Source organism: Drosophila takahashii, chromosome 2R, assembly GCF_030179915.1.
Source record: "Drosophila takahashii strain IR98-3 E-12201 chromosome 2R, DtakHiC1v2, whole genome shotgun sequence".
NCBI classification, from domain to species: domain Eukaryota; kingdom Metazoa; phylum Arthropoda; class Insecta; order Diptera; family Drosophilidae; genus Drosophila; species Drosophila takahashii.
In genome coordinates this window covers 32,865,447-32,893,202 of record NC_091679.1, presented here as the reverse complement: position 1 = coordinate 32,893,202, position 27,756 = coordinate 32,865,447, and the positions used below count along the sequence as shown (strand labels likewise).

Below are 27,756 nucleotides of genomic sequence, written 5' to 3'. Positions count from 1 at the left end.
CTGGCTGGCTAGTGTTACCATTAACCTGTTGCTTAGATGTTCTTCCACATTCGAGTTAAGGTTCATTGCAATTTCTATGCAAATTTATATAATTTTTAACGTGTTAAACGAATACGTACATAGCCGCAGTTGATGGCTGTTAGGCGACTGAGTTTGCAGCTATGTGTGTATATAATCGTTTGGCATATACATATAGCCAGATGCTATATAGTGAGGGGCGTAGAGTTCACTTATAAAGCAGTTGTCCATGCATATTCATGACCATGCTTGGACCAGCCTCCGGATCATTTTCCTCGCTGCTAATTGCTCAGTGAGCTTGCCAGCGAATCGGGAAAAATATCCGACATATTTCGCTGGAGTGCCCGTAGCCATCAGCTTGTGTCAGGCCAAGATAAAAATTAGTTTAACCACGTTAAGGCTAATTATTCCATTAGTTCGGGAGATACGAGGATGTCGGGGGGAGCGGAAAACGAGCTGGAAAAGTGAACTTTTTTAATTACCAGACTGAACGGACGGGGCCGATTAGCCACACACGCGGGGCACCGCCAGGTGGCGCTAGTGTGGCCCCAATCCATAAATATATCAACATGTATTGGATAACGAATGCAAATTGCAGGCCGGGTTATTAATGCCCGACTTCGTGAAGTATATTTTGCAACAATAATGGAAGTTTTAACTTGAACTATGCCTCCCCATGTAATTGGAATAATCCATTTGAGAACCATTTTACATCGTAAAATCATTTGACAATAATTGTTTTTGAGACCTCCTTTTTTTACTAGAAACAAATTCTTGGCATTCAATCCCTAGTATCAGTTTCCATCATCATCCTAATCTTGATTGCTTTTGCTCTGATAGTCTAGTAACCATCAAGAGGATTAATTACCCTAATAAAGAGTTGTAGATTTTAGTCTACCATTATATGGCTAAGTTTTTCAGTAAATTATCAAATGCGCAAAGATTTTTATGGCTAGATCTTAAATTCCTGCAAATGTCGCCAACAAAATTCGAGTTCTCTTGCGCTAAAAGACGGTCACTTCCCTACAGTTTCCTGCCAGACTTTAAAGCTCAGTGGCTCTGGGAACAATGCTAATTTGATGCACCCCAACGATGCTGAATCAGCGGACCGATGCGCATGCCCATTCCACTTGTAAGTGCAATTCCACACAGAACAATTTTCTCTTAACTTTTTTGAAGTTATACCTTAAAAAGTTGTTTATTTAATTTAAGATTAGATCCGCTTACATCAACAAATTATTTGAAATTATGATAATTTTTAAAGATACAAGAGTAGTCCTTACTTATAATTTTAAATGGTTACATCCCTTTTCTTCCTGTGCACTGTAGACCAACGCTAAAGAGCAGGCGTGCCACAGAACCATGGGTTCGGGACACACAGTAGCTCAGGTGGAGTTTGTAGAGTGAGGCCAGCGTTCAATTACCTGTGGCCGAGAGGCGCTGAGTTAGTTGCGCTAGCTCTATAAACTGGGAACTTGAAACTGGGAGACCCTTCCTTGCGGCATTGTTTCGGCGGCACGAGTCACCAGTCTGGAGAACTCCTTCTTTTGGTTTTACCTGTCGGTGCGGGCAATCAATGCAATCAAGTTGGGCCAGCAGGAAATAGCTTTCATTGCCCTTGATTATGAGCTTGCACTTCGAGTTCCACTTCCCCTTCCCCGGCTTACTACTAGATCAATTTAGATAACGGTTGGGAATTCAATTAAATTCTCTATATAAATTGGGAACAAGTCGTATAATACATATCATTATTTTTACAATGTAAGATTATAAAATTGTTTAGAATGCGTTTAGCATTCAATTAACTTTTGCAAATAAAGATATAGGTTCTAAAGACAAGAGTGAAAATGGAAAAACCTACAGTATGTTCGTAGGACCAAGACCTAGGCAGTTCCTAGAGTAACTACATGTCTTTGCCAAGCTGTGTTATTTTTTACACCACACTTACAAATTATTTAAGCCCAAAGATTCCAGCTTGTCGCTGCCTAAAGTATATAAATGAGCTAGCTGAGAAGATCATTAATGCACAGTTAAAAGCCCGGGGCTCTGGAGAGGCTCGAGTTTCACAAGATCGCAGAGTCAGCAGAGTCGCAAAGGTAACGCCACAATAACCATGTGTGTGTATTGGTTGCATATCTTTTACGAGTTTTGGACCCGGCTAGTTAAGGTTTTGAACCTGTTCTTTCGGCTATAGTTGTCGTAGCCACGCTCCACTCCTGCTGCCCCTTTCGGTATTATTAACGATCATTATGAAGTTTTAACTTAAGTGGTCAATTAACATTTGCATGACTGAAATCGGAATTGGAAATTAGTGTATAACTAATTAATGCACAGAAAAGAGGAAAAATCCGGAGATGAAGAGAGCCGAACTAAAGTTACTTTCCAGCAGCACTCCAGTTACCAATCTTTGGGTATCCAACATGGTAAGTTCATTAGGAGACACCCAAACTGAATGAGTGAGAAACAATCACGTTCAATTTGAGGGGTTATCGAATGCATTTTCGGGAGTTCCCCTTGACTGTGACACAATCAATTAAAAGGGTGACATGGCATGACTTCGCATAAGCCGTTTATGATACTTCCTCCATACCCATACCGAGCCTTCGATATTATTAATATAGCTTGATTGCTTTGTTAGGTCTTAATTGATTTACGCCCATTTGTTGCCCCCTCCTTAACCTTTCAATCCTATCTCGCTGCAGTTCATCGCCTCTAGGCTGCCTTTCTTTCTCCCATTGGTCTCGCTTTTATTATCATGTCAAGGCGTATTATATTACAGCCCGTAATTTATAAATCATGCTCAATATTTTGATTTGAGCTCATTTCCAGTGGCCGGCCACAATCTTTCTACCCCTTCCCATTCAACTGTTACCGTGGAAGATATGATGATTGAAAGACAAACATAGAAAGTGATATATAGTGGGTATAAAAGTTTTTTTTTATTGATAGATTGAAATGTAAAATTAAGAGTACAGTCATTACTTAAAGGTATCTTATTCAATTATTTTTAAGTATTTATTGAAAGAAATTAAGTTTAATTCAATTAAAGCTAATTCAAATCACTAAAGAAATATTTTTGTTAATTTGCAGGCTAAATCCTTTCTTTTTCTTGAGAATAGCCTAATGCCTGAAAAATAATATTTAGGTATATTTCTGGCTGTCCACTTATAGTATCTGCTACCCCTGGACGATTAGATACTCTCCTCACGCACTTGATTAGATACACTCGCCTTGGGGTTTGATTAGATATAATAGCTCTCCTCATAGCATATAAAGTACTTGAACACGGTGACGCTTAGGACTTTTCTTCTTCCGATTTTCAGAGTAGTTGGAACTGCCCAAAGAAAACTTATTTGCGGCCCTTTCCCACCAGTCTTTGGGGAATTTTATTGGCTAAAGCTGATTAGATTTTCAGAGGTCTAGCTGAAGACGGTAAATTTAAAGCCCATCCTATCCCTGTACACTTTTTATTGGTCAGCGTTGATTAGTTTTCCAATCAGTAACAAATAATTAGTGAGCCAAACCCAGGTGAAACGCAGACGGTTGAGGTATCTCACTCCACAAACCCACACCTGACCAACACAAATCAGATGTCGGAGGTGAGATATGCGGCCATATGAAATTAATTTCAACATTTTAGCCCCTAGCCACTGAAAAAATCGATTGTCTAGCTGGGCTGCCTGAAATGGTTTGGCTCCGCGCGACTTTCAACCGATCGTTATTGTTTTTTTGCTCCTATTGAGCTCAAGTGGGGGTGTTCTGGGTCTGTGGTGTGAACGCGACATTATCATGTAGAGCCATGTGGATATCAAGTGTTCTCGTCGCTTTTTCGATTAACACTCGCGCCATCGGCACACCCGGCACTTCTCTTTCAGCGATTCAGCGTCGCTGGGTCGGCGGTGGTTAAGTGTTTCCCTATCAAAACTGGACCCTCTATTGGCCGATTTAAATTGTAGATTGGCCAACACACACTCTGGCATTCAGTTGTTGCTTGTGAAATTGTCACACGATTGCTGACTATGCAGTTTTTATTAGTTTATATGACCGTTAGACTGCTAAGAATGTTCCATGGAATTATGAAATAGTGAAATCTATAGGAGATCCAATGAAATAGACTCCATTCAGGTGGTTTTAAGCACCAATGTTCCTTGATATGTATGATTCATTACTTCAGGTTATATTACTACGAACTTTAAACTGGAATATATTACGGGGTATTTAAAGCAGTGGATCAACTAGTTATGCATTATTCAAGGGGCTTTGACTGGGAGGGGTTTTGTATCCCGTGGATTTAATTGATTTATGCAGCCTTTTATTGAAAGAGTCCGAATGGGTTTATGTTTATGACCCAAGAAGGGAATGGGGAGCCCAAGCTGAAGGTGTACACATTTCATTAGAGTCACTGCTAAGTTCATTAACAGGTGCTATATTCGTTCTGGTTACGTTGGTCGTTCCGCCTTACGGGGATCGTTTCGACCAGGCCAGACCGCGACTAACGCATTTTTCGTTTTCCTGATTAGATTAACCCCCCGCCACCCCAGCGGCCTAGAAACGAGAAACTATACCCACTGGGGCAAGAAACTGTAAAATTTTAAAGCCCTGTAAACGCTTTTACGATCCCTATTCCTTCGTCGCTCGTACAAGTCTCGGGGTTTTGCGTCATATATCTCTGCGTTGTCGGTGGGTCTCTATATAAACACAGAGTTTCTCTCGTGTGTGGGCTTAACCACATATCATATATATTCGTATAAATATAGGCATGCCTGTAACTCTGGACACTCTTGACAATTAAGTCGGTTGTTTGCCAGGTGGCACTCGCTGGAATTTGTATTTGTTTTTCTCTGTTATTACAGACTAAACGGATTGATGTTGTCACTTAAAGAGAGAGATAAAGATGGTTTTGAAAACCTTAAATACAATCTCTGCTTGGGATCAGCTTCCAAGTTCTTATCTTGTCAGGCGGAGTCTTATCAATTACTTTGAATATAAGAAACAAAGTGGATGACTTAAGGGGAAATTAGCTAAGCAGAAATATAGAATTTTTTCGACTTGGTAAAGTTTTATAAAAAAAACGAATAAAATAGATTGAGTATGTGGGGTAATTAATGTATTAGAGATTACAGAATAAAAAAGCTTTACTGTCTGACAGTTATTAATAAGTGATTTATATGATCGTTAACTATATAATGTTAATAACAGTTGATAATAAAAAAATAAAAATAGAAAAGATAATTAAACGGCTCTAATAGCCAATAATAATAATAAAAACTTTCAATTATAAGACATAATTATTCCGAACAATTATTGTTTTGCTTAACTATGTTAAATGCTCAACTTCCTACTAAAGTCCCGGTTTTTTTTAAATCTGTAGTTAATGTCTAACAGGTGCGATAACTTCTCTGTGTATAACTGAAAGTTCCGACCAATTACTCGAGCACATGTCCTCGTATAAATCATATTAACTGAGCTGCGTTTTCCCCGATCACGTTTCGGCGATTTATAAGCATTTAATTGTTTGATTGTGGCAAGCTTTTGCTGAGGTTTCTTATTTCACATTTCTCTAATTTCAAATTATGAGCATTTAACGGCCACGAAAGGGGGAAAAGATGGGAAACGAAACGAACCGAAATGAAACTCAACCAACCTGCTGCTTTGGCTAGTTGACTATAATCGTAAATTTGTGGATATAGAGATGAGGCGGAGGTTTACGGAGAGCTATCATAAAAGAAGACGATTTTTGTCACTAAACGCTGCTGCCGCGATGAAATTAAGAACCAGCGAGCAGCCTCCGAAGCGAGCGGAACCATAAAATATATTCTTTATGCGATCTCTGTTCTTTTCTGGTGTTGTGTGGCTCTCTGTCTTTTTCTATAGTGCTTAGTGGTTACCTGCAAACTCTGTCGGGGTCCGGGAATGGTAAAATAATGGGAATTGGGAACGATCTCGCCTCTCGTTTTTTTAATATTTTTTCAACTGATGTCATCCCAAAACGCGTCGTTCTGCCGCTGCAAAAAATAAGAATTTATGACCAATTTTCTGCCGCTTGTCTCCGCATTATCCACTCTTTTCCTTCCAGCTCCTCTCACGTCCTTCCGATCTTTTTTACTCGACGCACAATTGAAAAACTTGTTTTTTCCTTGGAGTTTTATGATTTGTTTGGTTTTTTTTGTTAGTTGTACTGAAGGTTAAGGACACGGACGACATCTTTACCTGACAGTATTAGAGTTACAAAAACGGATCTAATGCTGCCCGGTAAGATGTGAACAGATGTCCTTGCTAATTAGCAAGTTTTGGTATTCCATTTTGTTGAACTGGTTATTTTTATAATATTTTATAATCTCCTTTTCCAGAGGAAGCTCAAAGTTCTCAGGCAAAAACCTTGGAACATTGGCCCCTTGGCGATAAGAAATTCTTTGCAAGTTTATTTAAATCGTTTTTTTTTTGTTTTTGGTTTGTCGTCGTGCTTTCCGCTTTGTAAATTTAATCCCATAACGAATATTGATTTTTTTCTCTGTTTCCAAGTGGGTTGAAAATGAAACAAAAACAAAGCCAGGCTCCATTAGTTCATTGAAATGTGTGTGCGTGTGTGTGTGCGTTACCCAACAAACTTTAACTTTGAACCGGCGCGCGTGATTTTCCGGAGGAGCGGTTGAGAGGGCGGATGATATACATAACTAAAACGCCTACTTTGACGCAGGGAAAAGCGCAGAAAAAGTTGAACATGTTATTTATAATTAAACTGAAGCTGGCGCCATCCGATAAATGCAATTATTATTGTTACGCGAGATGCACACACACACTATGGCACACTCTTTATCGTGTGGCTGTTATTATTCTTGATGTATTATTTTATTTTATTTTTCTTTTTTCGGCCACCGGAAACATGCACAATAACGCCCGCACACACATGCAGAAATGAGCGCGCAGCGGAGAGCGAGCAAACCGTCACGATCGAGCACCAAAAAAGAATTGAAAGCTGCGGCGCCGGCGAGTGCCGCCGACGGCTGCGCTGCCCCGCGGCTAGAGATGGGAGTGGGCAGCGATGATTTCGGCGCAACACGAACACGCTGCCGACCACGTGTGCTTGAATTTTATTAGGTTGGTATGGGATCATGTTAGTTTACACAACTTGAAAAGTTTTTTGTTTCGTTTGGAGTAGTAGAAGATCTCTTAAAATAATACTTGTGTTTTAAAGTAGATTACTAAACTTTTGTAACAAACAGCGCGAAACTATAACCTAGCGAAGCGAATACCAATTTGAATCTAATCGTGTTTGCGGCACGCGACCATCCCTAGCCGCGATCTTCTGCAACCGCTGACGTCGGCAGCGCTGCTTCAAACATGTTGCATCGGCCGCGCCGCGGTTGCGCTGCCGTTACGTTAACGTGTGATTTGATTTTTAACTGTGACACATTCCTTTGTCGCGTATAATGTAACGGTTTCTCGGCTTCCTTTTTGGCGCTCTGCTTTTTCTCTGCCGCAGCGCTGCCACCACTATTGCTGCTATCAATTAGCCGACCCGCTCCTTCCCTCCCCTACCGCCCTATTCCGCCTCTTCACGCGCCCTCTGCTTTGCTTTCCCGCCTCTTTTTACTTTTAGTGGCTTTCATTGATTAATCAAATTGAAATTGAGCTACGAAAAAGAGGGGCTTGAAAATCTTAAAAGATATGAATATTTTTATTTCTCCGAATTTTAGAGAATTTTGTATTTATTATGGTTTCTTTATAATTTTGATTTTTATGATTGCAGGCTAGACTAATAAACTAAACTTAAAAGGGTCATTTTTATTATATGGGCATAAGTGTGAATGAAACAAATTGTTTATGGTAAAAGTTACTTTTAACATACAATTTAAAAGGCAAACCTAAACCAATCCAATGTCTCACATTTATATTTCTTTCTGAGCAGATGATAAAATTGGTAGTTTTAAAAAACTATATTCACAATTTGGAGAGCTGAAGTAAAATTTGTCCTAGTACGTTTATACGTATTAATCAATCAATCAAGGTCGATATTTTTGAATTTTTCTCTGGTTAAAAAACCCAATCTTTCCAAATTTTTCGTTAATATTTAAGTTTTAGTTTTTATTTAAGTTTAGTTAACAACTGTTACCTTGGCGACTTCGTTTTTCCTTGGCGATCATGACGTGAAGTTTGGCTCCCGTCAACGATTACAGAATTCTTTGTTCTTTTTCGGCTGCGGCTGTTATTAACACATTCGGTTGGCATTGCCTAATTTCAATGTTAATCAATTGTGGAAAATTTGCTTAATTGCCTTTAATTTTTGGGCATACGGCAAATCAGTGAGTCAGCGATCGAGACACGTGTAAAAGTTCTGGGAGCCGGGGCTTTGATTCGCGCGTTTATTTCCTCTATTTTTTCAGTGAAGCTACGATGGGTGAATGATCGGATCCGAATCCGTCGGTGCTGGCAATGTGTGAAACACGCGTAAAGCCCGGTAGGTGTTAAAAATATCGTTTGGCTCCCGATCGGCACACACACACTCGTCACGAATTAGAATTCATTAGAACTTATTTGGAATTTCTCTTAACACTTGACCGAGTTTCGACGTAGGCACTTGTCCGCTCCTCTTGACTTTTGATTTCCTCAAGGGTTCAGGTTTAGCTTTGCTTTATTTACTGATTTCTGTTTGCTTTGTGTTTTTTTTCCATTTTCCTGGAACTTTGCGTCCGTTGGCCCACGAGGCCCACGATCAACTGTGTTCATAATAACGCTCAGATTTGGGGATTTGCTCTGCTCCAAAGTTTTGCCGGCCTTATGCTATATGTTCGACGCGGCGTCGAGCTTGTTGCATCTCGCACAGCTGTTCCCCCGTCTCTCTCTCTCCCGCTCACTCTCGCGGGCCACCACTCTTTTTATTTGTTGTCGCATTTCTATTAGCCATCGCCGGTCGGTAGTGCCGTCCTGCTCTCGGCCACGGCTCACCGGCCTGTTGCGCCTAATCCTGTTGGCATCTCGCTCGCACCGAACATGTTGCAACCGCATGGTTTTTTTTGTCACGTTTCCGCTTACGTGTTTGACTGGTTACGTTACTCCTGACAAAGACGTAAGCCAAGTATGATTTCAGTCTGTTACTGTTTTTTTTAAGAAACTGGATTGTTATTTAGTTCTTTTTAATCATACTGTAATTTCTTTTCCGATTTCCCCACCCCTCTGGCGGGCTGTCCCCAAAATGGACATGTTCACTCAATTAATAAGAGCAGCGCAGCGGCAGAGCAGCCGGTACCCTACACAGAAAATTTCGATTTACTTAGTTTTAAAAATTATACTATACTCTTTTAATCTTACTTAATATGTATGAAAGTTTTTAAAATTTTCAGCTTAAAATACCCAATAAGTAAAGATAGTTAGAACTGTAGTTCTGCGAGATCTTTGACTGAGTACCTGAATTAACCAGTTCGCTGTCAGGATCAAAGTCGCCTCAGGATGTAGGTTTGTATGTAGTAATTATGTGCATATTGGCCGCACCGTAGGGGTCTTTCAGTTACTGTGTTTATACGATGCCGAATTCACGCTATCATTTCACGCTTTCGGCCGATTCGTGCTGTATAAACGCCATTTCGTGAATTCGGCAACACACGAAAGTTGACTATGATTTCAGCCCAAAAGCGTGATTTGATGATATGCAGTATGGTAACTCTGTAAAAAATGATCGACGTTGCCAGATCGCTAGAAATTGAAGGCCTTTTATAGGCTATATCTTTAATCAGTGGTATTAAAAATTAGATATTTTTGCCGGTCCGGCATCCCTATCAGCTGAGAGTGAATAAAAGCATGAATTCTCGGCTGTCGTATAAACAGGGGTTATTTCTATTTCGCGCTTTTAAGAAATCGTGATTGCTATCGTATAAACATAGTAAGTGTCAACTGCAGCCGCACTCACAAATTGTAAGGCTGAAAAAGCTTTCGGGATTTCTGTGGCTCATTTCATTTTTTGTTCGGAGGTTATTCTTGTCTTTCCCGTTTAATGTACATCATGCCGAATCTCTTTTACTCCAGGGTGGAGTGTTCTGGAGAAGGGAACGCTCCCTACCTGCCCAAGCTCTCGCCCAGTCCAAGTCCAATCCCATGCCCATTCCCATACCGAAACTCGCGAGGAGATCTGGTTTTCAATTTTTCTTGTACTTCGTTTTCTTCGCTTTATAATTTTGAAATTTTTTCACTCGGGTTGAAGGACCCGACTGAAACCCTTTTCCTGTTTTTCGAGCCGATTTGCTCGCCAGCGGCGGCTAATTAAAAAAACCAAGAAAAAGTCCAGCAGGGGGAACGAAAATCGAATGAAAACCAGAAATATGCTGGCAAAGATATCACTCCCGATCTGACGTGTGTATATGTGGGTCAGCTTTGCGAGATGTGCACATTGTCGTGTCATTTATTTATGGTCGAAATCTACCAATGTCGAGGCTTAAAATTAATAAATACCACGGGTACTTTCTGCAGTCAAATTTATATGCTGTCTTCACCGAACTTTGAGATCGGAGATCCACCGCCGAACTTAATATTTATATTTTCCTCAGGAAAGTCAGATTCATCAGGTTTGGTAGTGCTTCGTTTGGAGCCTCCTTTTCCTTTGGTGCGGGGCTTTCCGCCTTCAGTCGTAGTAGCCGGAGTAGTAGTAGTTTCCCCAGCAACAGTAGTAGTAGGCGCTTTAGTAGGTTTATCAGCGGATCTTTCTGCCGGAGCACCTCCTCCTTCTCCTGCACCTTCGCCTGTATTACCTTCGCCTGTATCACCTTCTCCTGCTCCTGCATCACCACCAGATCCTGCACCGCAATTCGTCCAAGCGGCACACGTCCAGCAGCATTGCGGAAAATCTACGTCCGTCAAAACAGCCGATTCAACACACTCCGCAAAAGTTGCTGGTATCTGGCAACTGATTGATTTGGATTTGGAAACCTCTCATTTTTACTGATTTCTAATTATTATAATTTCACTTACAAGTGAACAAAAGCATCTCCTTCTTTACTTTGACATGCATAAGCTCCGCAAGTCTTATCATCCTGCTCGATGTCGCCCACAGCCATCTCTGTACCTTTGGGAGATTTGCAGCCGTTCTCTGAAAAAAATTCCAGGGATCCGTATTGATTTTTTGAGCGGTGTTATTAATAGCTTTTCATACGGCCTTTCTCCAGTTTTATGTAGTGCACCAAGGCACTCACGCTGAAGCAACTGATCACCCAGGCAATCGTTACCAGGAGGCACTTCATCTCAGTTGGAGAAATGGATTTACTTTGGGCACTTTTCCTCCTGAATGAACCTTTTATAGCACCCATTAAGTGTTATCCAATCCTATTTCACACCTGCTGATCTCGTTGAGAGTAAGCAGAATTCAGTGTTTATCGGTTCTCTATAACAATGTTTATGTCTTGGGATCAAGAAAGAATCATTGTATATGAACAGTATTGATTCTTAATGGAGAAAAGGTACTAAGGTTCGGGTAATAAGAAAGTTTTCAAATTTCAAAGACAGATATATTTGATTTTAGGTGATTTCTTTATAGAATATCTGTTATATATTTTTAAATAAAATCCAATTAAAACTAAAACTGTGTTTCTAATTACCTGGAATATTTTTAGAAGGCATGGAAGAATTAACTGAACAATTAAAGTAATAAAATTTTAAAAAATATAATATGGTGCGAGGGCGGGACCCGCCCTTTGTTTGGCCTCCACGGCGGCACAGGCTGCCTTGTAAGCCGCCTGCTTGGTCTGCTCGTAGTCGTCGTGGGCACTCAGCAGCTGTTTCTGGAGCAGGGCCATCCGATTGCGAGCGGCTTCCAGGAGCTGCGTCTTGGCGGCCATTTCCTGTTGCGTCCCGAGGGCCACCGTCTGGATATTGACCAGAGCCTCCTTGGCGGTCTTCTGCAGCTCACTGATCGTCTCGAATTGCTGGGTGGCCACTTTCACCGCATCAACTGCGGCATTCATATTGGCCTCCGTGTGGTGGATGGAGTTGGTCTCCTCCTCCACCACGGCATCCGCTTCCTGGACCTCCTGCTCCAGCTGATCGACCATCATCTGCTTGCCCATCAGAGCGGCCTCGGCGGCCTTGGCCGATTGGAAAGCCTTCTCCGCGAGCTCCATCTTAATATGATGGGCTGCCGCCTGGCCAGCCGCCGATTGCGCCTCACTGGCCGCCTTGGCATCCTGGGCAGCTTTCATGGCTATCATCGAGGATTTCTGCTTGGGATCGCCGGGCGTGATGACCGTCTTAATATTGCACTTTGTGTGCACCTCGCAGTCCTTTTCGGAGGGCGTCTTGGACTTAGGATCTGCTCCTGCTCCCGTTCCCGTTCCTGGCAACGCTCCTCCAGTTTCATAAAAAGAAGTTGCACGGTCAGCGGATCTAGCAGTATTTTTAAGAGCAGCTCCACCGGTCCCTGCTCCCTTGATTGCAGCAAAATCGTTGAGAAGCTCACGCGGATTGACCATTCGTTTGTGCAGGCGGCAGTTCCTCTGTGGTTGATCTAGTGAATCACTTGCCTTAACCACAATGTGGCCGGTCGTGCAGTGAAACAGCAGGCGGTGGAACAGCAGGTACATAGCCAAAAATCCTAGCATTCGCATCAAGAATGTTGGGATAAATGGTTTGTTTTTCGATATGGGTTTTATGCGATTAGAGATTGAATTTTAGCTCATAGCTGTCTGTTGATTTTCTTATTAAAATGGATGCCAATATTTGTTGTGCGTATCTCTTTTTCAGATAAATAGTGTTAATGAAATCCTCTATAAAACTAGTCCGTAGATATATAGTCCAGGTATATATAAGAATATCAGTAAAATTTCAGTTACCGTATCAAGTTTCAATTGATAGTACACCCTTTTTGCAAGCCAAAACCCTTTCACTACTAGGAATTTGATGCGACTTTAAGTTTCAATGGAATCCCGGCCTGATGGACAGCTGTTTGGTGCGACTGAATTTAAATATCAATGTGGCTATAAAAGCGAGGATTGTCCCCATACGGTAATTCATTAACTGTTGAATTTGTTAACGGACTAGGCTGGTCATGAATAGTTTTGAGATCGGTCTGATCCTGCTGGGACTCTTTACACCTTATGGACACGGTCTTGTGCATTTCAAGAAACTTGAACCTGGAGGTAGGATATTCGAATATCATATATGATATATCATATCAAATCACCGTTTCGTATTTTTAGCGGAAGGTGGTTGCAAGGGCGTAACGGGAAATGACTTAAAGGTGGGCGAGACGGAAAAGGACGAAAATACGTGCGGAGTTTACGTTTGCCAGAACGATCGGGGTGATGCATTGATCCACTAGTAAGTTTTGTAAACTCGTTCTATCACAACCAAGTGGCTAGTCCAATTGAGATGCTCTCCCTTTCTCAGCTGCCAAATGCCGGCCACTTTTCAGGAGTGCGCCGAGGAAGGAGTTTCCACCGTGCGGCCATTTCCCGAGTGCTGTTGGATCTGTGTAGAATGGCACGATTGCGATGGAGGGGGCGATGATGGGGAAGATGGAAATGCGAACGATGGTGAAGAAAGGGGCTTGGATGGTGGTGACGCAAACGAGGGAGGTGGTGAAGGAAACAAGAAAGGTGGGGAAGGATCAGGGGAAAATGGTGAAGGAAACAAGAAAGATGGGGAAGGAGCAGGGGAGAGTGGAAAAGAAAGCAAAAGAAAATACAAACATAAACTATTCTAGATAATTACTAAAAAATTAGCTAAAAACATAAATAAATAATAAGGAGTAGGTCCTTTGAAATTGGTTAAAATAAAGATAGATACTATCTTAAGATCAATGCCGATCCAGTAAAAACTTGCGACATCTAATCCCCAAAATCAGTGAATCTCCATTGGTACTCCCCCCGTGATTTTCGCCACTCAAGATCCGTCTGCTCCATCCATCGATCGCATCTCACAGATACTAGCTGCATTCTAAAGTGTCTGCGAGTGATGAGCACGCGGCATTTACGGACCCGGACCCATAACAAAGAGAGCACCGAATAGAATATATAGAATGCGACGACAAAGGGAGCGGCACGAGGTGGAAACAAACCATATAGACACGAATTGCTACAAAAATGCCAGCTATGCTAGAAGTAAATGCTAAATCTAAAGGCGCACCGCAAACTGACGGCTAGACAGAGGTGGACACAAACGAATCCGGACGGACCAATCGACTGACTAACTGACGGACGGACGGACGCGGGAGACATATTCGCGGACAAAAGGACAATTGGTCGGACGGAGGGAAAAAATAGTTTTGGGAGCGCCATTTAAGAGGGAATGGAACGTCTTTTCGACGCCGCCGATTCTCGGTTCACATTGTCTCCTCGCCAAAATGTCAGAGTTTTAAAAATAAAAGTTAAATGGAACGCCAAAAAATGTATACAATATCAAAGTTCAGCCATATGCAAGAAGCAAAGTATTTATTAAGGAAATCCACCAAGATTATAAGTTTATTTATATTCAAGCTGATATAGGATTGTACATGACCTTAGTCTGCGCAGTATTCATAAAAAGTTTATAATTTAAAAATGTAAGAAATCAAAATAAAATGTAGTAACTTAAAAATGCCCCTCTTTTTTTGGGACACACTTAAATGCCTCATAATGATTTGTAGTCATCATAATCTAAATATAAATGAAATGTTTCTCTAGTACTTGAATTAGTTGCATTTTCTAGCTCAAAGTTCAGCAGGGTTCAAGAATTGACTACATCTCATTTCTCGATGGGATTCATGCGCTCGAAACATGCTCGATTTTTGGGGAAGGGAGGTGGGGCGAGGATCGGAGGGTTTCAGAGATTAGAGGCTTCACTGTGTGGAAATGAATGATAACGTTGGAAGTCATCGGTTGTCGGGCGATTCGATTGCATAAGTGAGCCAGTGCCTGCCCAACTGTGTCAAATGGCACATAAAGATTCCGATTCTGTCGGTTGAAAAATAACACCAGCTTGCATTGGGTGGATTTTAGGGAATCGATAACACTCACGTCGAGGTCATGTCAACTGATAATCCTCCGAAGGCATCGAAGTCGGGCACGAGCATTTATTTTAAATGCCCTATTAAAATAGAATTTCGAAATGTGATTACGGGTCTTCAAAATTCAATTTGCTTATCGCCTCGGAGGAGGAGAACTGTTGCCTAGAGCGCGGATAATGGGTATGTCAAAGTTCACATTCCCCACCCTCCATGCCAGTAAAGTGCCGAGATAATGGGCAATCTCATTGCCCTGATTAGCCCGAATCGGGAGAACTGTTTCGGGTTTCAATGGAGTGAAACGAACAGTTCCGCAGGCACGGTTTCCAATGGATCCCGACCAACCGCATCGAATCTATTGGAGAAGGATCCCAAACCTTTAAAAATCGAAAAAAAGATACCGTAATACCCTAAACCAATTTTGAACATATTTTTCAAATTATTTTAAATCTGTTAAAGTTAAACTACCATAAAAACATTTTACAAAGTAATTGCAGTAGTTCAAATTTCTTTACTTAGTGTTAACTGTAGCTCTCTATTTTCTAATAGGTTCTGGGTGGTTTCTTGAATATAACCCCATCACTTCAAATTCTGCTGTCAAGCGCAGTTACTCGTTTAGAATCCTCCCTGTCCACATTTCTTGCCCATTATAATGCAATCAATATTCCTATAAGAAAGCGCTCCAATTACACTAGTTTACAAAATAATATTCTTGGTGTGCTCCCCAGCAATTGATGGCAAATTCTGTTAGTGTTGGACCCCTAGATCACAAAAATAGCAATTATTTTTTTTTCGATGGCAAAGTTTTTTTTTAAAGATTTTTTAAAGTTTGAAATGTTAAATTTCGGACTTTTTTCGAATTTCTTCTTATATCTCGGCAGATATCCACTTGGTTGAGCCAGTTTTAGTTTTATTTTAAAGTCAATAGATCAGAGCTTAACTTTGCCATACAGATCAATATGATTGGATGAGTAATGGCAGCGCAGAAGCTTGACAAAGATGAAAAATGTGTTTTTTGGTCGTCTGTAAGTCGGCTGTATATATCGTGAAAACTCGAAATAAATCCGTTGAAAAATCATAATGGGTACAAACTTAAAGTGTACATCCTACCGAATAGAACAAGCTGGATATGGCCCAAATCCATGGAAAACTGGATTTATGGTGGATTTTTAAAGTTCGGATTTTTCCACTTTTTTCGGTTGACAGAGTCCAAATTTAAGATTTATCATAGGCGGCGTCATGTAAACAAAAATGAGTGGTGACGGCAGCCGGATCAAAAAATAGATAAATTTAAAAGCTAGAAAATTATAAAATAAATTTAATTTCTGAAAATTCCTTTAAAAATATAAAATTGCTTGCGTTATGACTGTGAGTATTTTTAATTAAGTACTATCCATTTGGATAGTTCATTCTTATGAAAAAAGTAACCTTAATTTCAAAAATTAAATTCACTTTAATAATTTTCTAGCTTTTAAATATCTGATTTAGCTATTTAGTGACCCGGCTGCCAACACCAATTATTTTTGTTTACATGTCGCCGCCTATGATAAATCTTAAATTTGGACTCTGTCAACCGAAAAAAGTGGAAAAATCCGAACTTTAAAAATCCACCATAAATCCAGTTTTCCATGGATTTGGGCCATATCCAGCTTGTTCTATTCGGTAGGATGTACACTTTAAGTTTGTACCCATTATGATTTTTCAACGGATTTATTTCGAGTTTTTACGATATATACAGCCGACTTACAGACGACCAAAAAACACATTTTTCATCTTTGTCAAGCTTCTGCGCTGCCATTACTCATCCAATCATATTAATCTGTATGGCAAAGTTAAGCTCTGATCTATTGACTTTAAAATAAAACTAAAACTGGCTCAACCAAGTGGATATCCGCCGAGATATAAGAAGAAATTCGAAAAAAGTCCGAAATTTAACATTTTAAACTTTAAAAAATCTTTAAAAAAAAACTGTGCCATCGAAAAAAAAATTAGTGCTATTTTCGTGATCTAGGGGTCTAAAACTAACAGAATTTGCCATCAATTGCTGGGGAGCATTTCGGCTGTAAACTAGTGTTATATGATGTCACAGAGAATCTTGGACTCAACCTGCTGCGCCACCCAGTCAAGTTGTTGGAACGAGATTTTCCTCGACCACTTCAACATCAACTTTACTTCGATCTGCTTTATTTGTGGCTCTCCTTCTCGCAAGTAACGGTCGGGTGACAAGCGTAACGAGATGGGCAGCAGAGGATGCTGGGGAACCGATTTTAATTACACGTAATCTTTATAAATAGAAGCAGCAGGCAGAAGGCAATAACCGGCGAGGATCCTCGGCGATCCAATAAAAAAGAGCAGCACACGAACCCAAGTACAAGTCGAAATCAATGGGTGCACAGAAAAAAATGTTAATCGTTAAACAGAGGTTAATTGAAAATTATAGAAAATAGTTATTTCCTCAATATAAGAAAATATAAAAAATTAATGAATGATTGAATTAAATGAATAAATTTATATTTTGCCTTTTACATGAGCTAATATTACCTAAAAAGTTTTGATACCTATCACAGCTGATTTCCCATTAATTAAAGGGATCCCAAATAATAAACAAATTATATATTCTTTCAGTGTTTGAGCTGTGGAAGGCTGTAAACACAGATACCAGCTCACACAGAAGCCGAGAGCGAGAAATGCCGGGACCAGCCATAAATGAGTAATTGCTGACAACGCTGCAGACCTTGTCCAGTAGCCTTGGCTTCTTGGGTCTTCTTAGCCTCCATCTAAGATGGGTCCAGTGCCATTTTCAGCCAGGACAACAAACCATAAATGTACGCCTAGTCAAACAAAACCCAAAAAGAATTAAGAGCTGCAGATGTACAAGATCGACTAATGCATACCTTAAAATACATGGGATGTAATGTCTTGAAAATAGCAATAGAAATATTTAAAATTCTTGATATAATCTGGCAGTGCAGCTTAATAATTTAATTTTCGACAGGCAACTTGGAATGATTGTAAAGTAATAATTATAGTTCAAATATTTCCGAAAATTTATTCTATAAACTAAGGGAAATTCTTATAGTTTATTATTATTTTGATACAGCCACAAACATTTTAATACAAGTTTTGATAAAATAGTTCAACTTTTGCTTAGCTAATTCGTAGCCGACAAAATGTTCATAAAGTGCCAACAAACAAGCATAATCCCAGCGTTGAGGGTATGCCAATGTAAACATGGTGGAAGTGGTGGAAAAGATGAGTATGCCAGGTATTCAATTACAATGCCCATGTCCCCCACTTTTGCCCCCGTCATGATCTGGCCTCCTCCTTCCCAATCGTCGCAGTCGTCATTCCGAGCCAAACGAAAAGTTCTGCAGAAAAATACTTGGAGTTATGGAGTTTTTGGAGTCGGCTTCCAGGTAAAGATGCCACCAACTCCAGCTCGAATGCATGCCTCTCTAACGGTTTGGGCATTGCGTTAATGATACTTGTTTGTATCGGCATTCGTATTCGTATTCGTATCTGTATCTGGCTTTTGTCTGGTTCTGCGATGCACACGCCTCATGTTGACAAACTCACTTTACAAACAGTAATTTTTCTCGCTTCATTGGCGTCCCGTCTCGTCTGGAAAGCCCCCAGCCCCATGGCCCCCAAATGGCCCCAAGCCCAAACCCTCCCCTCCCCTCAATATATTTTTTCCGTGGTAAAAAGAAGCCTGTAAAGCGAGCGTGCATGCGGTTTGTTGGCCGACTCAAGTCTGCTGCCACTGCCAGTTAAATAAATAGAAAATGAAAAGTACAACTAAAAATATTGTTTGAAAGCCGCAGCGGCGGCAAAAAGCTACTCGTACTCGCACTTGGCATTTTCATTGTCGCTGGCCGATTGTTCCATGTTTGACTTGCTCTACAGTTCGATAGCCAAACGGATCGAGGGGATCGGATCGATGGGTGCGGCCCACTCGATAAGAACACAAATAAAATATGGAAAAATAGAAACTAATTGAAATACACTCTGTGCAGACTGGACACTTTGCTCTTAAATAGGTTTTCTGGTATAAATATATAAAAAAGATAGTGAGTAAGTAGATCTGAAAATCGGTAAATAAAAACTGCAATAGCAGAGATGAATATTTCTTTTGAGTGTTTGTGGACTTGTTTGTTTTTCATTTTACACTTTTATTTTTTGTTTTGTATGCGAGTATGTCAACCGAGGCGGCTGCAAAATCTAGAAAATTACATGCAAGCTGCGACACATTATGCGCGACGCGACAATAATATTTCTATTGGCGAAAAACTTCACACTTAATGTACTCTGCAAAGAGTCGCTGAACAAAAATGACAGAACAACGAAAATAAGAATACTCTTATATATAAGATGTACAATATTTGGTGGCAAATAAAAAATACCTCTTTTCGTACCTAGTTCCGATTTAGGTATATTAAAGTTGTTTTGGTAGTTCCAACTTTAGATTAGCCTGAAATACAAACAAAGTGATGAGGGATATTCTGATTACCAAAACTTAACAACATTTATTTATGGGTTTATTGTGCTGATGATTGTCATGATTCATATTTTTTAATGTAAAGATTTTTATTAAGGAAATAAACGTCATTTTTTAGGCAGGGCTCTAGATTCCAGGAATATACATTATTTCTCGCTTATCACAATGATTATTCAGAGGCTTATATTCTTTTGTGGAAAATTGAAATACCATTTGAGAGGGTGCTACAAAAAAAGGAGCATACAAAATATGGAGCAAACCAAAGTCTAACAGAGAAAACCTCGAAAGTAGTTGCATGTGTGGCACACCCCCGGTTTTTTTTGGAATTGTGGGTGAAGGGGGAGTAGCCCCGGGGGGGCAGGGCCAGCCAGCAGACGGAGACGCCGACTAGTCAACGCTTTAAGGAATATGCCAGCAAATAATTAAAACATATTTAAAAATAGTTTGCCATATGGATGACGACTGCGACGACGACGACGACGCTGAAGATGAGGCCCGGCTGGGTGACGTGGTCAGACCGCCCAAGCCCCAACCCCCAACCCACCGCCCACTGCCCCTCGTACTACCCACCCACCCCACCGATGACAAAGCCAACAAAAAGCAAACAAATATTTGTCTGGCCGTCTACGTCGCTGTGCATTGACCGTACCGCACTTACTACAGACATGCAGATACGCGTACTCGCAGATGCAGATGCATTTGCATCGTAACCAGCTATCTGGGTGCACCCGAAAATCCACTCCCATCCACTCTCTGTTGTTCTCCTCGTGCCTCGTGCCAAGTTCAAAACTGTATGCTTTGCACTTTCAGTTTTTAGTTTTCAGCTTTCAGTTTTCCGCTCCCTTCCCCCCCATTTTCCCTTAGACATTTTTTCCAAAACAAAACCAAACTAAAATCAAATACATTTTCAATTTGTACGTTTTTTTTTCTGTTGGCCAAAAATAGTTGCGCCAGCCGAGCGCTAATGTTATTGCTTTAGTCAAAGTGGCTAAAAAGTATCTGCCAACATGACTGTCTGTGCTTCGTATCTGTATTTCCCTGTTGCGATGCCGCCGAGCAAATTTATTTTCATTTTGATTATATTTTTGGCACTTTTTGTTTGGGTGTGCGAAAAAAACTTACAAATGAAAAGTGTAATATTTTCGACAGCAAACAAATTCCCGTTGTCTGTGTAAAGTTTGTAGGATAATTTATTAAAAGATGCTGCGATCTGGACCAAGCACCAGGAATGTTTTTTTAAGTATAAGCAACTGAAGAGAGTAGATGGACTTGGGACTCAAGATTGAGAAAAACTATCAGTATTAAATAAATAAAAAGTTAGTTATCTATATTCTATGGATTATTTAAAAAATCTTAATATAAAATAAATCTAAATTATTAAATACTAAAGTTTTAAAATCAATAAAAACCGTACCCTTTTAGTAGGAAAAAACTAATCTAATAAATCTAATCAAATTCAAACTCAATTTTTCCGTCAATATCACCTCACTTAGCTTCACTTTGTATTTAATCAATGTCAAATCAAAGTAGAAATACATTGAGCTAATGCCATCGATCAATTATACTTACTAACCACTAAGTGATAAACATACCTACACCTCACCCCTAGAATCCGCACTTTGTGCTGCACTTTGGCGGAAATTCATTTTGAAAACATGCGGCGGCGACATTTGGCGCCACCTCAACTCAGACCCCCATCTCCCAGCCCCCAAAAGGGGCGTAGATCAAAAGGGGAGGCTGGTTTTGTGTATTCGCCGAGCGTAGCGCAAATCGCGGCACTATGTAATGGTCAATAAATTACTTAGACAACGCAGAATTACAAATCGTTTTGATTAGCAATTAAAATGGAAAAAAAAATAAAAAACAAAACCAGCTGAGTCGGAGAATAAAGCTGAGTGCATCTGGGCCAGGCTGGCCGGCAAATCTCTTAATTACTTGGCAGTTTGCACTCGTCGACGGCAACAGGTGCTCTCGGGCAGCGCTTATTAACTCATTATAAAAGCATTTCAGAGCAGTTCGATTCGCCTTTGCTGAAAAGCATTTCAATTGCCTCCGACACTCGCACATTTCGAAATGCGTGCTCAGTTGCTGTTGCTTTTGATTTTGATTTTGCTTTTTCTGCCCTGCCGCCGATCTTGCTGCCGTGTCCGGCTGCTGCGACCTTCAATTGCTCTGCCAGCGAAAAGGGTGACTCAAGCGGGCAATTCGAAAATAATTAGAAATTAAAAAAAAAAGTATAATTTTAACTAACATCTAGTCACCAGAATATCATATTACACATCATCCCCTTTTGAAGAATAAATTGAAATAATATGATGGTACATACAAAATCGGGACTCGAGTTCGAACCCTATACAAGAATTTCATATAGATTTTCAGGAACTACAATTCTAAAATCGGTTCTATCGATTTTAATATGGTACATTAATTTACTAGCTATTGAATTAAATACCTATAAATTTTGGTTATTAAACAATATTAAAATGAATTTTAAATAGTTTATTGAAAAATGTTCCCATGAATTTCTCCCAATTGATCTGCTTAATACATCTAATTGTAAAGATTAATTTGCTTTGTTCACCAAACCAATTTTCAAATAAAAGAACTTATCAATTTCATATTTAATAATTCGACCAATGAAATTCCCATCGCACTGACTCACCCCTCTAAAAATTTCTCAAAGCCCCACGTCTTCTTTCGCTGCTTCTTGCTCTTTTGCCTTATACAAACACTTTGTGAGATGCAAATTTAATTTGCTAAATGATTTTGCCGGGACGGGCAGATATCTGGGAAACTTGTTTTGCGTGAGTATGCAATTAATGCCCGTCAGCCGTATATTCCATCTATCATAATTTTATTTAGTTAATGAGAATTTTTTCCAACGATTCCCCAGTGAGTGTACTTTTATATATGCGATGGCGATGGCGATTCCACGCTTGTGTGGCAGATGCAAATGTCACAAAAGCCTAGTCACGGGGATTGGGATTGAGCTGAGCTTGGTCTCTAACGGGAGGCCCAGACCTTCTGAAAATTCCGTTGCATATCCCAGCAGTCGTGTAACCTTAATCGCAAAGACTGTGAATAATTCCGAGGAAAATTCCTGAGGGAAATTCAACCCAGGGGCTCCAATAACGCATCGATACTTCCGCAGCAAAACGAAAAAATGAAATTAATTTAAAATAAAGTCCCCAACACGAACGGTTCCCACCAACAGTCTCAGACCCAAAAGTGTGGTATATGGCATATCTGTAAGTGCCGACTATCGGGGTTTCGCACACAATGACCGGCGAGCGATATGCGATACATTTGTCATACTCCATACGCCGTGAGCGGGGAAACTGCCGAGATCAGCTGATTCTCCGGGGTCCCGTCCCAACATGAATATGAATGGGCAGAACTTGATATGATATTTCGCCTTTAATTCCTCCACTTGAAAGTTATCCATTGTCCGTCAATTGAGTCATCGTCATTATCCCTGCACCAGAGTCCGGAGGCCCGATAATAAATAACAAAAGCATTTGGGGGCTACGCTGCGGTTATTCTATACACCAGCGGATATACAATACTCCCCAGCAGAACCAGAACTTTGATGAAAAGAGGGCGGGCACAGGAACTGGGTTGCCCGACAAATGTTTCTCATAAACCACAATATGATATGTGCAAACAGAACATGAGAACTTGAACTTGAACGGCGAAACAAATGCGAGGAAAACGTTCTTATCAGCAATATGCCATTTCATCATCAGCAATAATAATATCCCCAACCTTATGGCGATCAAATTGATGGACACGGTAAAGGGGCTTGGCTCTTGTAACTTTAAATAAAACAAAAAATATTTGATTGTAATTTCGCTAATCTTTTTCAGATTTTTATTTAATTACGATCTCATTAGAACTACTAATACATTTTCATTTTTTATAAAGAATTGTTAAAGTCTTTTACAAAATATTCCTTGAACTATAGGGTTTTACAATGGTCGCACCATAATGTTAACAGTCTTGTAGCTATACGAGTATCCCTTCCAATCCCCCCAAACGATTCCAGTGCCAAAGAGATCGGGTGCAGTGTAGTTACCACCCAGATAGGCACCATTGAGATTGCTGCAAAGGATGGGGGGTTATTGTCAGGATCCTAAAGCCAGAGAATGTTTAAAAACCTTACCTGGAAAGGCAATCCTTGTACCACCAGGCTCCCATGTACCTGGCGGCGCAATTGAGGGTGCTATTATCGTTATCCTTGTCAAAGGTGCTGAAGGGCTGGTACAGATGATATCTTAGGCTGTCTCCGGCAGATCCACTGTAGACACCAAGCTGCGTGAGCGAGTAGTTACTGTACACGTTGCCCACATTGAACAGACTGTAGTGGGCATATCGCTTCTCTCCGGCGAAATCAACCATTTGAATATACAGTTCCTGAGGTTCGAGGGCCGTAATCTTGTTCAGATTACTCAGACCGAGGAAGAAGTTTCCCTTGAGGTCTCCGAAACCCGCCTGATAGGAGGTCCAATTGCGGAAGAAGTTCTCCTCGACACTGACCCTTCGCTGGACGACCAACCAACCTTTTCCGGCGATTGTCACATCGCAGTACACTTCGATTACATCATTGCCCACTTGGATCTTCTGAACGCCGCTTTTCTTGGGGTTTAAGGCCTTGCAGGACGATGAATACTTCGACTTGAACGTCTGGATCTCCACATTATCACCTATTTCGGCACTAGCCAAATAAATTAGGCACAGCGAAAACACGCAGAGTACAAAGCAAATGGGTTTCATTTCGTTTGCTCTAATCAACTATGAATTCAGTTGGCTAAGACAGGCCGTTTTATATCACTTGTTTTACCTCTTATCACCTTTGCGAAATAAAGAAGAAGTCTATTGATAAAGCCCTTCTAGATTAAATCGCTTGACGAATCTGCTAGTAACACAATTTTTTGATAGATAAGAAACTAATATAAAAGTGGTTACTCATTTATAGGGGGACTTTTCTTCGGAATATATTATCTGCAATCTCGAAATTCGGACAACGGAAAGTTGTTCGCCGAAACTGATTTGGGCCTCAATTCGAAGTAGCATTTAAAAGCAAAAAAAAATTACCAATAAAAAATGGGAACTTTTCTTTGGAGTAATTTATTGGGTTGTAGTAAAAAATGTCAGGAAATAAAAGCTATGTTAAACGAATTTTTCTAATTATAATTTTATCGGACCTTCATTTAAACAGTTTTAAGGATATTTCCTGTCTGATGGGCACCGTTTAAATAACTGAAAGAGATTATGCTTGAGAATCGTATATGCTCAACGGACTATTAAGATGCAATAATGGTAAAACCAGCAGTCTCATTTTAAGCGTCCAGTTGGATAAGCGAGTAGTTACTGCACATGTTGCCCACGCTGAACAGATCGTAAAAAGCATATCGTGACACTCCAGGTGGATTAAATCGATTATTATTAATTGCCACGTAAAATAATAAGGTTATCATGACTTTCATTTTCATTAATTGAAACTGAGTTTAAGGAGCTTAATAATAGTTATTCAATATCATAGAAGAAATAATTCTAAATGGAGTCTTTTTCAAACAACCATAAACTTGTATAAATTCCATGTTCATATCTTTAAGCAAACAACCAAGTTTCGGTAGAGATCGACTGCTGATATACTCACTTATATTGCCAGGGAATATCATTGTACATATAACATTGCAGACTCGGAAACACTTCGTTCTTAGCGTTACACAAATATTTACGGAGAATCCATTGCCAGAGGGCCACCCATTTCCTGTGTCTTGGCAGTTGGATGCACTTTGGACAAGTGTCAAAAGGTGTCACCGAAGGTGCTACACCACTCCCCCTCCATCCCACTTTTCTTATTATTTTTTTTTTTTTTTGGTTTTTGACAACTTTTGGAATAATGTGACAAGGCCTGTCGGCTACCAAAGTTGGCTTTTTGTCTCAGCAACGCCGCGAGACAGCAACAACCATCGAGAGGTGACAACTCGAACGACAGCAGAAATAAGAGCCACCTACAAAGAGTACACAGAAACCCTACTCCCACTCCTACTGGTTCCTACTCCCATATCCCGTACCCCCGACATATGCCACACCATTATTCCAAGCAACAAACAAACAAACAAATGAACAAATATTTGCCACAAAGAGCGAGGAAGACAAACCCAAGAGGAAGACGACTGGGAGCCTGAAGAACGATAAAATGGCATTTATGATAAATACATAATACTCGATGTTTACCCACTCATTCAGTAACACATATAGAGCACTGAAAGAAAAGTAGGATTCATGTAAAATAGGACATTCTTTTTGTAATTTTAATATAAAGAATAGAAATCTTTACTTTTTATGAGACAAATTTTAACTATTTTTAGAAACTCTGGATTTAATTAGGATCCATCACATTCCTACTTTTCTCAGTGCATGATAAATGGGCTATAGACGTGTTGTCTACGGCATTTGGCACAGCGATCAAGAATGGAGGCGAATGGAGTGGGAACAGGAGTTGGGTAGCCAGAGAAACAGAACAGAATTCAAGTGTCAAAGTGACAAAGTGACAGTTTCGAAATTGATTGCAGCAGCGACCATTGTGTGTGAGTTTGTCTGATAAATAAGGCAGCTTTAAACCGACTTAACCGAGAGCCATTGGGGTTATCTAATAGAGCCAGGCCAGAGATAGACACCCAGATAGCATACCCCTGCTCCATATCAATATCAACTTGTTCAGATGATTGACAGGCGACACGTGGTCAGCTCCCTGGAGTTTAGCCGCTTTCGATTATCGCGATCACGTCGCACCCCTGGCATAAACGATATTTGCCCCATAGACCCGGCCTACCTAGCCCATTTTCAGTTCTACCGATGACAACGGAATATAAATTGGTAATGGAAAATTGCATAAATTCTTGGCATGCCTACGCGTATGAGAAATGAATCGATACCAATCAACCAGACCCGCAACCAAAGCCAGGTAAACCCAGGCAAAGACCAAAAATTATTGAAAGTACGGGACGCCGCCTGTCAAATATCGCCAAACAAATTGACAAAAAGGGGAGTGCGGAACTAACGAACGTTACGAATGGCACAGAACAGGAAAATAAAGGAAATTTATGGTTAGGTCCCCCAACAAGAGCATAAGGTGACCAGGCCGCCCCAAACACCTGGGAGCATACGATACATGAGAAAAAATTATGTTCTATAGCCAAACATCGAGAGCATAATTTTTAAAACAAAGTAGGTTTCAAATTCTAAATATTTAGATTTAAAAACAGATTTAACATGCGAGAAAACGCACCCCATATAATTTAATATTTAAAACTTACAAAACTTATTCTCAACGAATCTAAATATTACCAAGTCTTTGTACACTTAATTTGTTCTCAAATAATCCCAAAATTAAACGCGTGATATAAGCAACTATCGCAGAATTCTATTTTATGTTGAAGTATTTTTTTTTATCGCAGTGCTGGAGTAAATAAATGAAGTGCCATGTGAAAATATTTCACACGTGCTAGGGAAAAAAATTCTCTGTGGGCCACAATTTGCGATTGCGCTGCTCGGTTAGGTCTTGGATTGTTGAATCGCTGGATTGCTGGGCTGTTTAGTGGTTGTTGGGCTATTTGGTCTCCATTAGATACAAATCGGCGGTGCTGTTGCGGTTCATTAATTCCGCGGCGTTTGACAAATGCAGCGCCAGGAAACGACAACCACAAAACCAAGGCGACCGATGGACTGATTTGAATACATCGCTGCCAGCGTTGTGCGGGCCATTTGCATTTTTAAACGATTTTCTCATTTGGGTTCTTTGGTTTTCTGTTTTGTATTTTTTTTTTCGTTTGTTGTTGCTTTTCGAATTTCTTGTTACCGCTTCAATTATGTAAAGAGCGGTCGACATTTTTTTCTTTCGTTTGGGGTCGCCGGATTTCGGGGACTGTAGCCCCCACATTTGAACCCACCGCCGAGTGATGATAAGGGGATTTCGGGTGGGAGATGTGTATGTACTCACATAACTGCACATGTTTCTCTTTCTTTTTTTTTACCACGCCCCGTACATAATTCCCAAATGCCTCAGATGGACGGCGAAAAAATAAAAAAAGGAGCACGACTGCAAAAGACACGGGGGTTATTTATTTGGGGGCAGGGGCTGGTTGTTTCGGTGGCCTGGATAGAGACCCCCAACACTTGCGGGCCCCGCAATGTATGAAAATTAATGTTGGCAATCTGTAAAATCCTGTAAAGCGTAACTCAAACTCGCCACTAAAAAAACACAGAAAAA

The 27,756-nt window shown here is 40.4% G+C and overlaps 4 protein-coding genes across 5 annotated transcripts; 1 reads left to right on the top strand and 3 right to left on the bottom strand.

The window, feature by feature from the left end:
* Positions 1 to 10,362: 10,362 nt before the first annotated feature.
* On the bottom strand, positions 10,363 to 11,308 carry LOC108060698 (uncharacterized). Its single transcript, XM_017146506.3, has 3 exons — positions 11,159 to 11,308; positions 10,978 to 11,095; positions 10,363 to 10,912 (listed from the first exon to the last, which is right to left on the bottom strand). The coding sequence occupies exons 1-3, from the start codon at positions 11,244 to 11,246 to the stop codon at positions 10,486 to 10,488; spliced, it is 633 nt and encodes a 210-aa protein (XP_017001995.3). The 5' UTR covers positions 11,247 to 11,308; the 3' UTR covers positions 10,363 to 10,485.
* Positions 11,309 to 11,549: 241 nt separating this feature from the next.
* On the bottom strand, positions 11,550 to 12,694 carry LOC108060697 (uncharacterized protein CG45076). Its single transcript, XM_044395964.2, has one exon. The coding sequence runs from the start codon at positions 12,603 to 12,605 to the stop codon at positions 11,658 to 11,660; it is 948 nt and encodes a 315-aa protein (XP_044251899.1). The 5' UTR covers positions 12,606 to 12,694; the 3' UTR covers positions 11,550 to 11,657.
* Positions 12,695 to 13,002: 308 nt separating this feature from the next.
* Positions 13,003 to 14,668, top strand: LOC108060699 (venom peptide MmKTx1-like). Of its 2 annotated transcripts, none has more exons than XM_017146509.3 (3): positions 13,003 to 13,136; positions 13,197 to 13,317; positions 13,387 to 14,668. In XM_017146509.3, exons 1-3 carry the CDS (start codon positions 13,046 to 13,048, stop codon positions 13,700 to 13,702), a joined length of 528 nt encoding a protein of 175 aa, XP_017001998.2. In that variant the 5' UTR covers positions 13,003 to 13,045; the 3' UTR covers positions 13,703 to 14,668. The 2 variants fall into 2 exon arrangements, with proteins under 2 accessions (XP_017001998.2, XP_070069944.1); XM_070213843.1 differs by having other exon boundaries at positions 13,369 to 13,509.
* An 8,698-nt stretch (positions 14,669 to 23,366) lies between these two features.
* On the bottom strand, positions 23,367 to 24,278 carry LOC108060649 (ficolin-2). Its single transcript, XM_017146435.3, has 2 exons — positions 23,641 to 24,278; positions 23,367 to 23,579 (listed from the first exon to the last, which is right to left on the bottom strand). Exons 1-2 carry the CDS (start codon positions 24,249 to 24,251, stop codon positions 23,447 to 23,449), a joined length of 744 nt encoding a protein of 247 aa, XP_017001924.2. The 5' UTR covers positions 24,252 to 24,278; the 3' UTR covers positions 23,367 to 23,446.
* Between the last annotated feature and the right edge of the window lie 3,478 nt (positions 24,279 to 27,756).

What these genes read in the sequence shown, in the direction of transcription:
- LOC108060699 (XM_017146509.3), top strand. Translation starts at nt 13,046, where the DNA reads ATGAATAGTTTTGAGATCGGTCTGATCCTGCTGGGACTCTTTACACCT. An exon ending in CAAGAAACTTGAACCTGGAG is followed by an intron (nt 13,137 to 13,196) that starts GTAGGATATTCG and finishes TCGTATTTTTAG; the next exon opens with CGGAAGGTGGTTGCAAGGGC. An exon ending in GGTGATGCATTGATCCACTA is followed by an intron (nt 13,318 to 13,386) that starts GTAAGTTTTGTA and finishes TCCCTTTCTCAG; the next exon opens with CTGCCAAATGCCGGCCACTT.
- LOC108060698 (XM_017146506.3), bottom strand. Translation starts at nt 11,246, where the DNA reads ATGAAGTGCCTCCTGGTAACGATTGCCTGGGTGATCAGTTGCTTCAGC. An exon ending in CATAAAACTGGAGAAAGGCC is followed by an intron (nt 11,096 to 11,158) that starts GTATGAAAAGCT and finishes AATTTTTTTCAG; the next exon opens with AGAACGGCTGCAAATCTCCC. An exon ending in GGAGATGCTTTTGTTCACTT is followed by an intron (nt 10,913 to 10,977) that starts GTAAGTGAAATT and finishes CAAATCAATCAG; the next exon opens with TTGCCAGATACCAGCAACTT.
- LOC108060697 (XM_044395964.2), bottom strand. Translation starts at nt 12,605, where the DNA reads ATGCGAATGCTAGGATTTTTGGCTATGTACCTGCTGTTCCACCGCCTG.
- LOC108060649 (XM_017146435.3), bottom strand. Translation starts at nt 24,251, where the DNA reads ATGAAACCCATTTGCTTTGTACTCTGCGTGTTTTCGCTGTGCCTAATT. An exon ending in TACAAGGATTGCCTTTCCAG is followed by an intron (nt 23,580 to 23,640) that starts GTAAGGTTTTTA and finishes CATCCTTTGCAG; the next exon opens with CAATCTCAATGGTGCCTATC.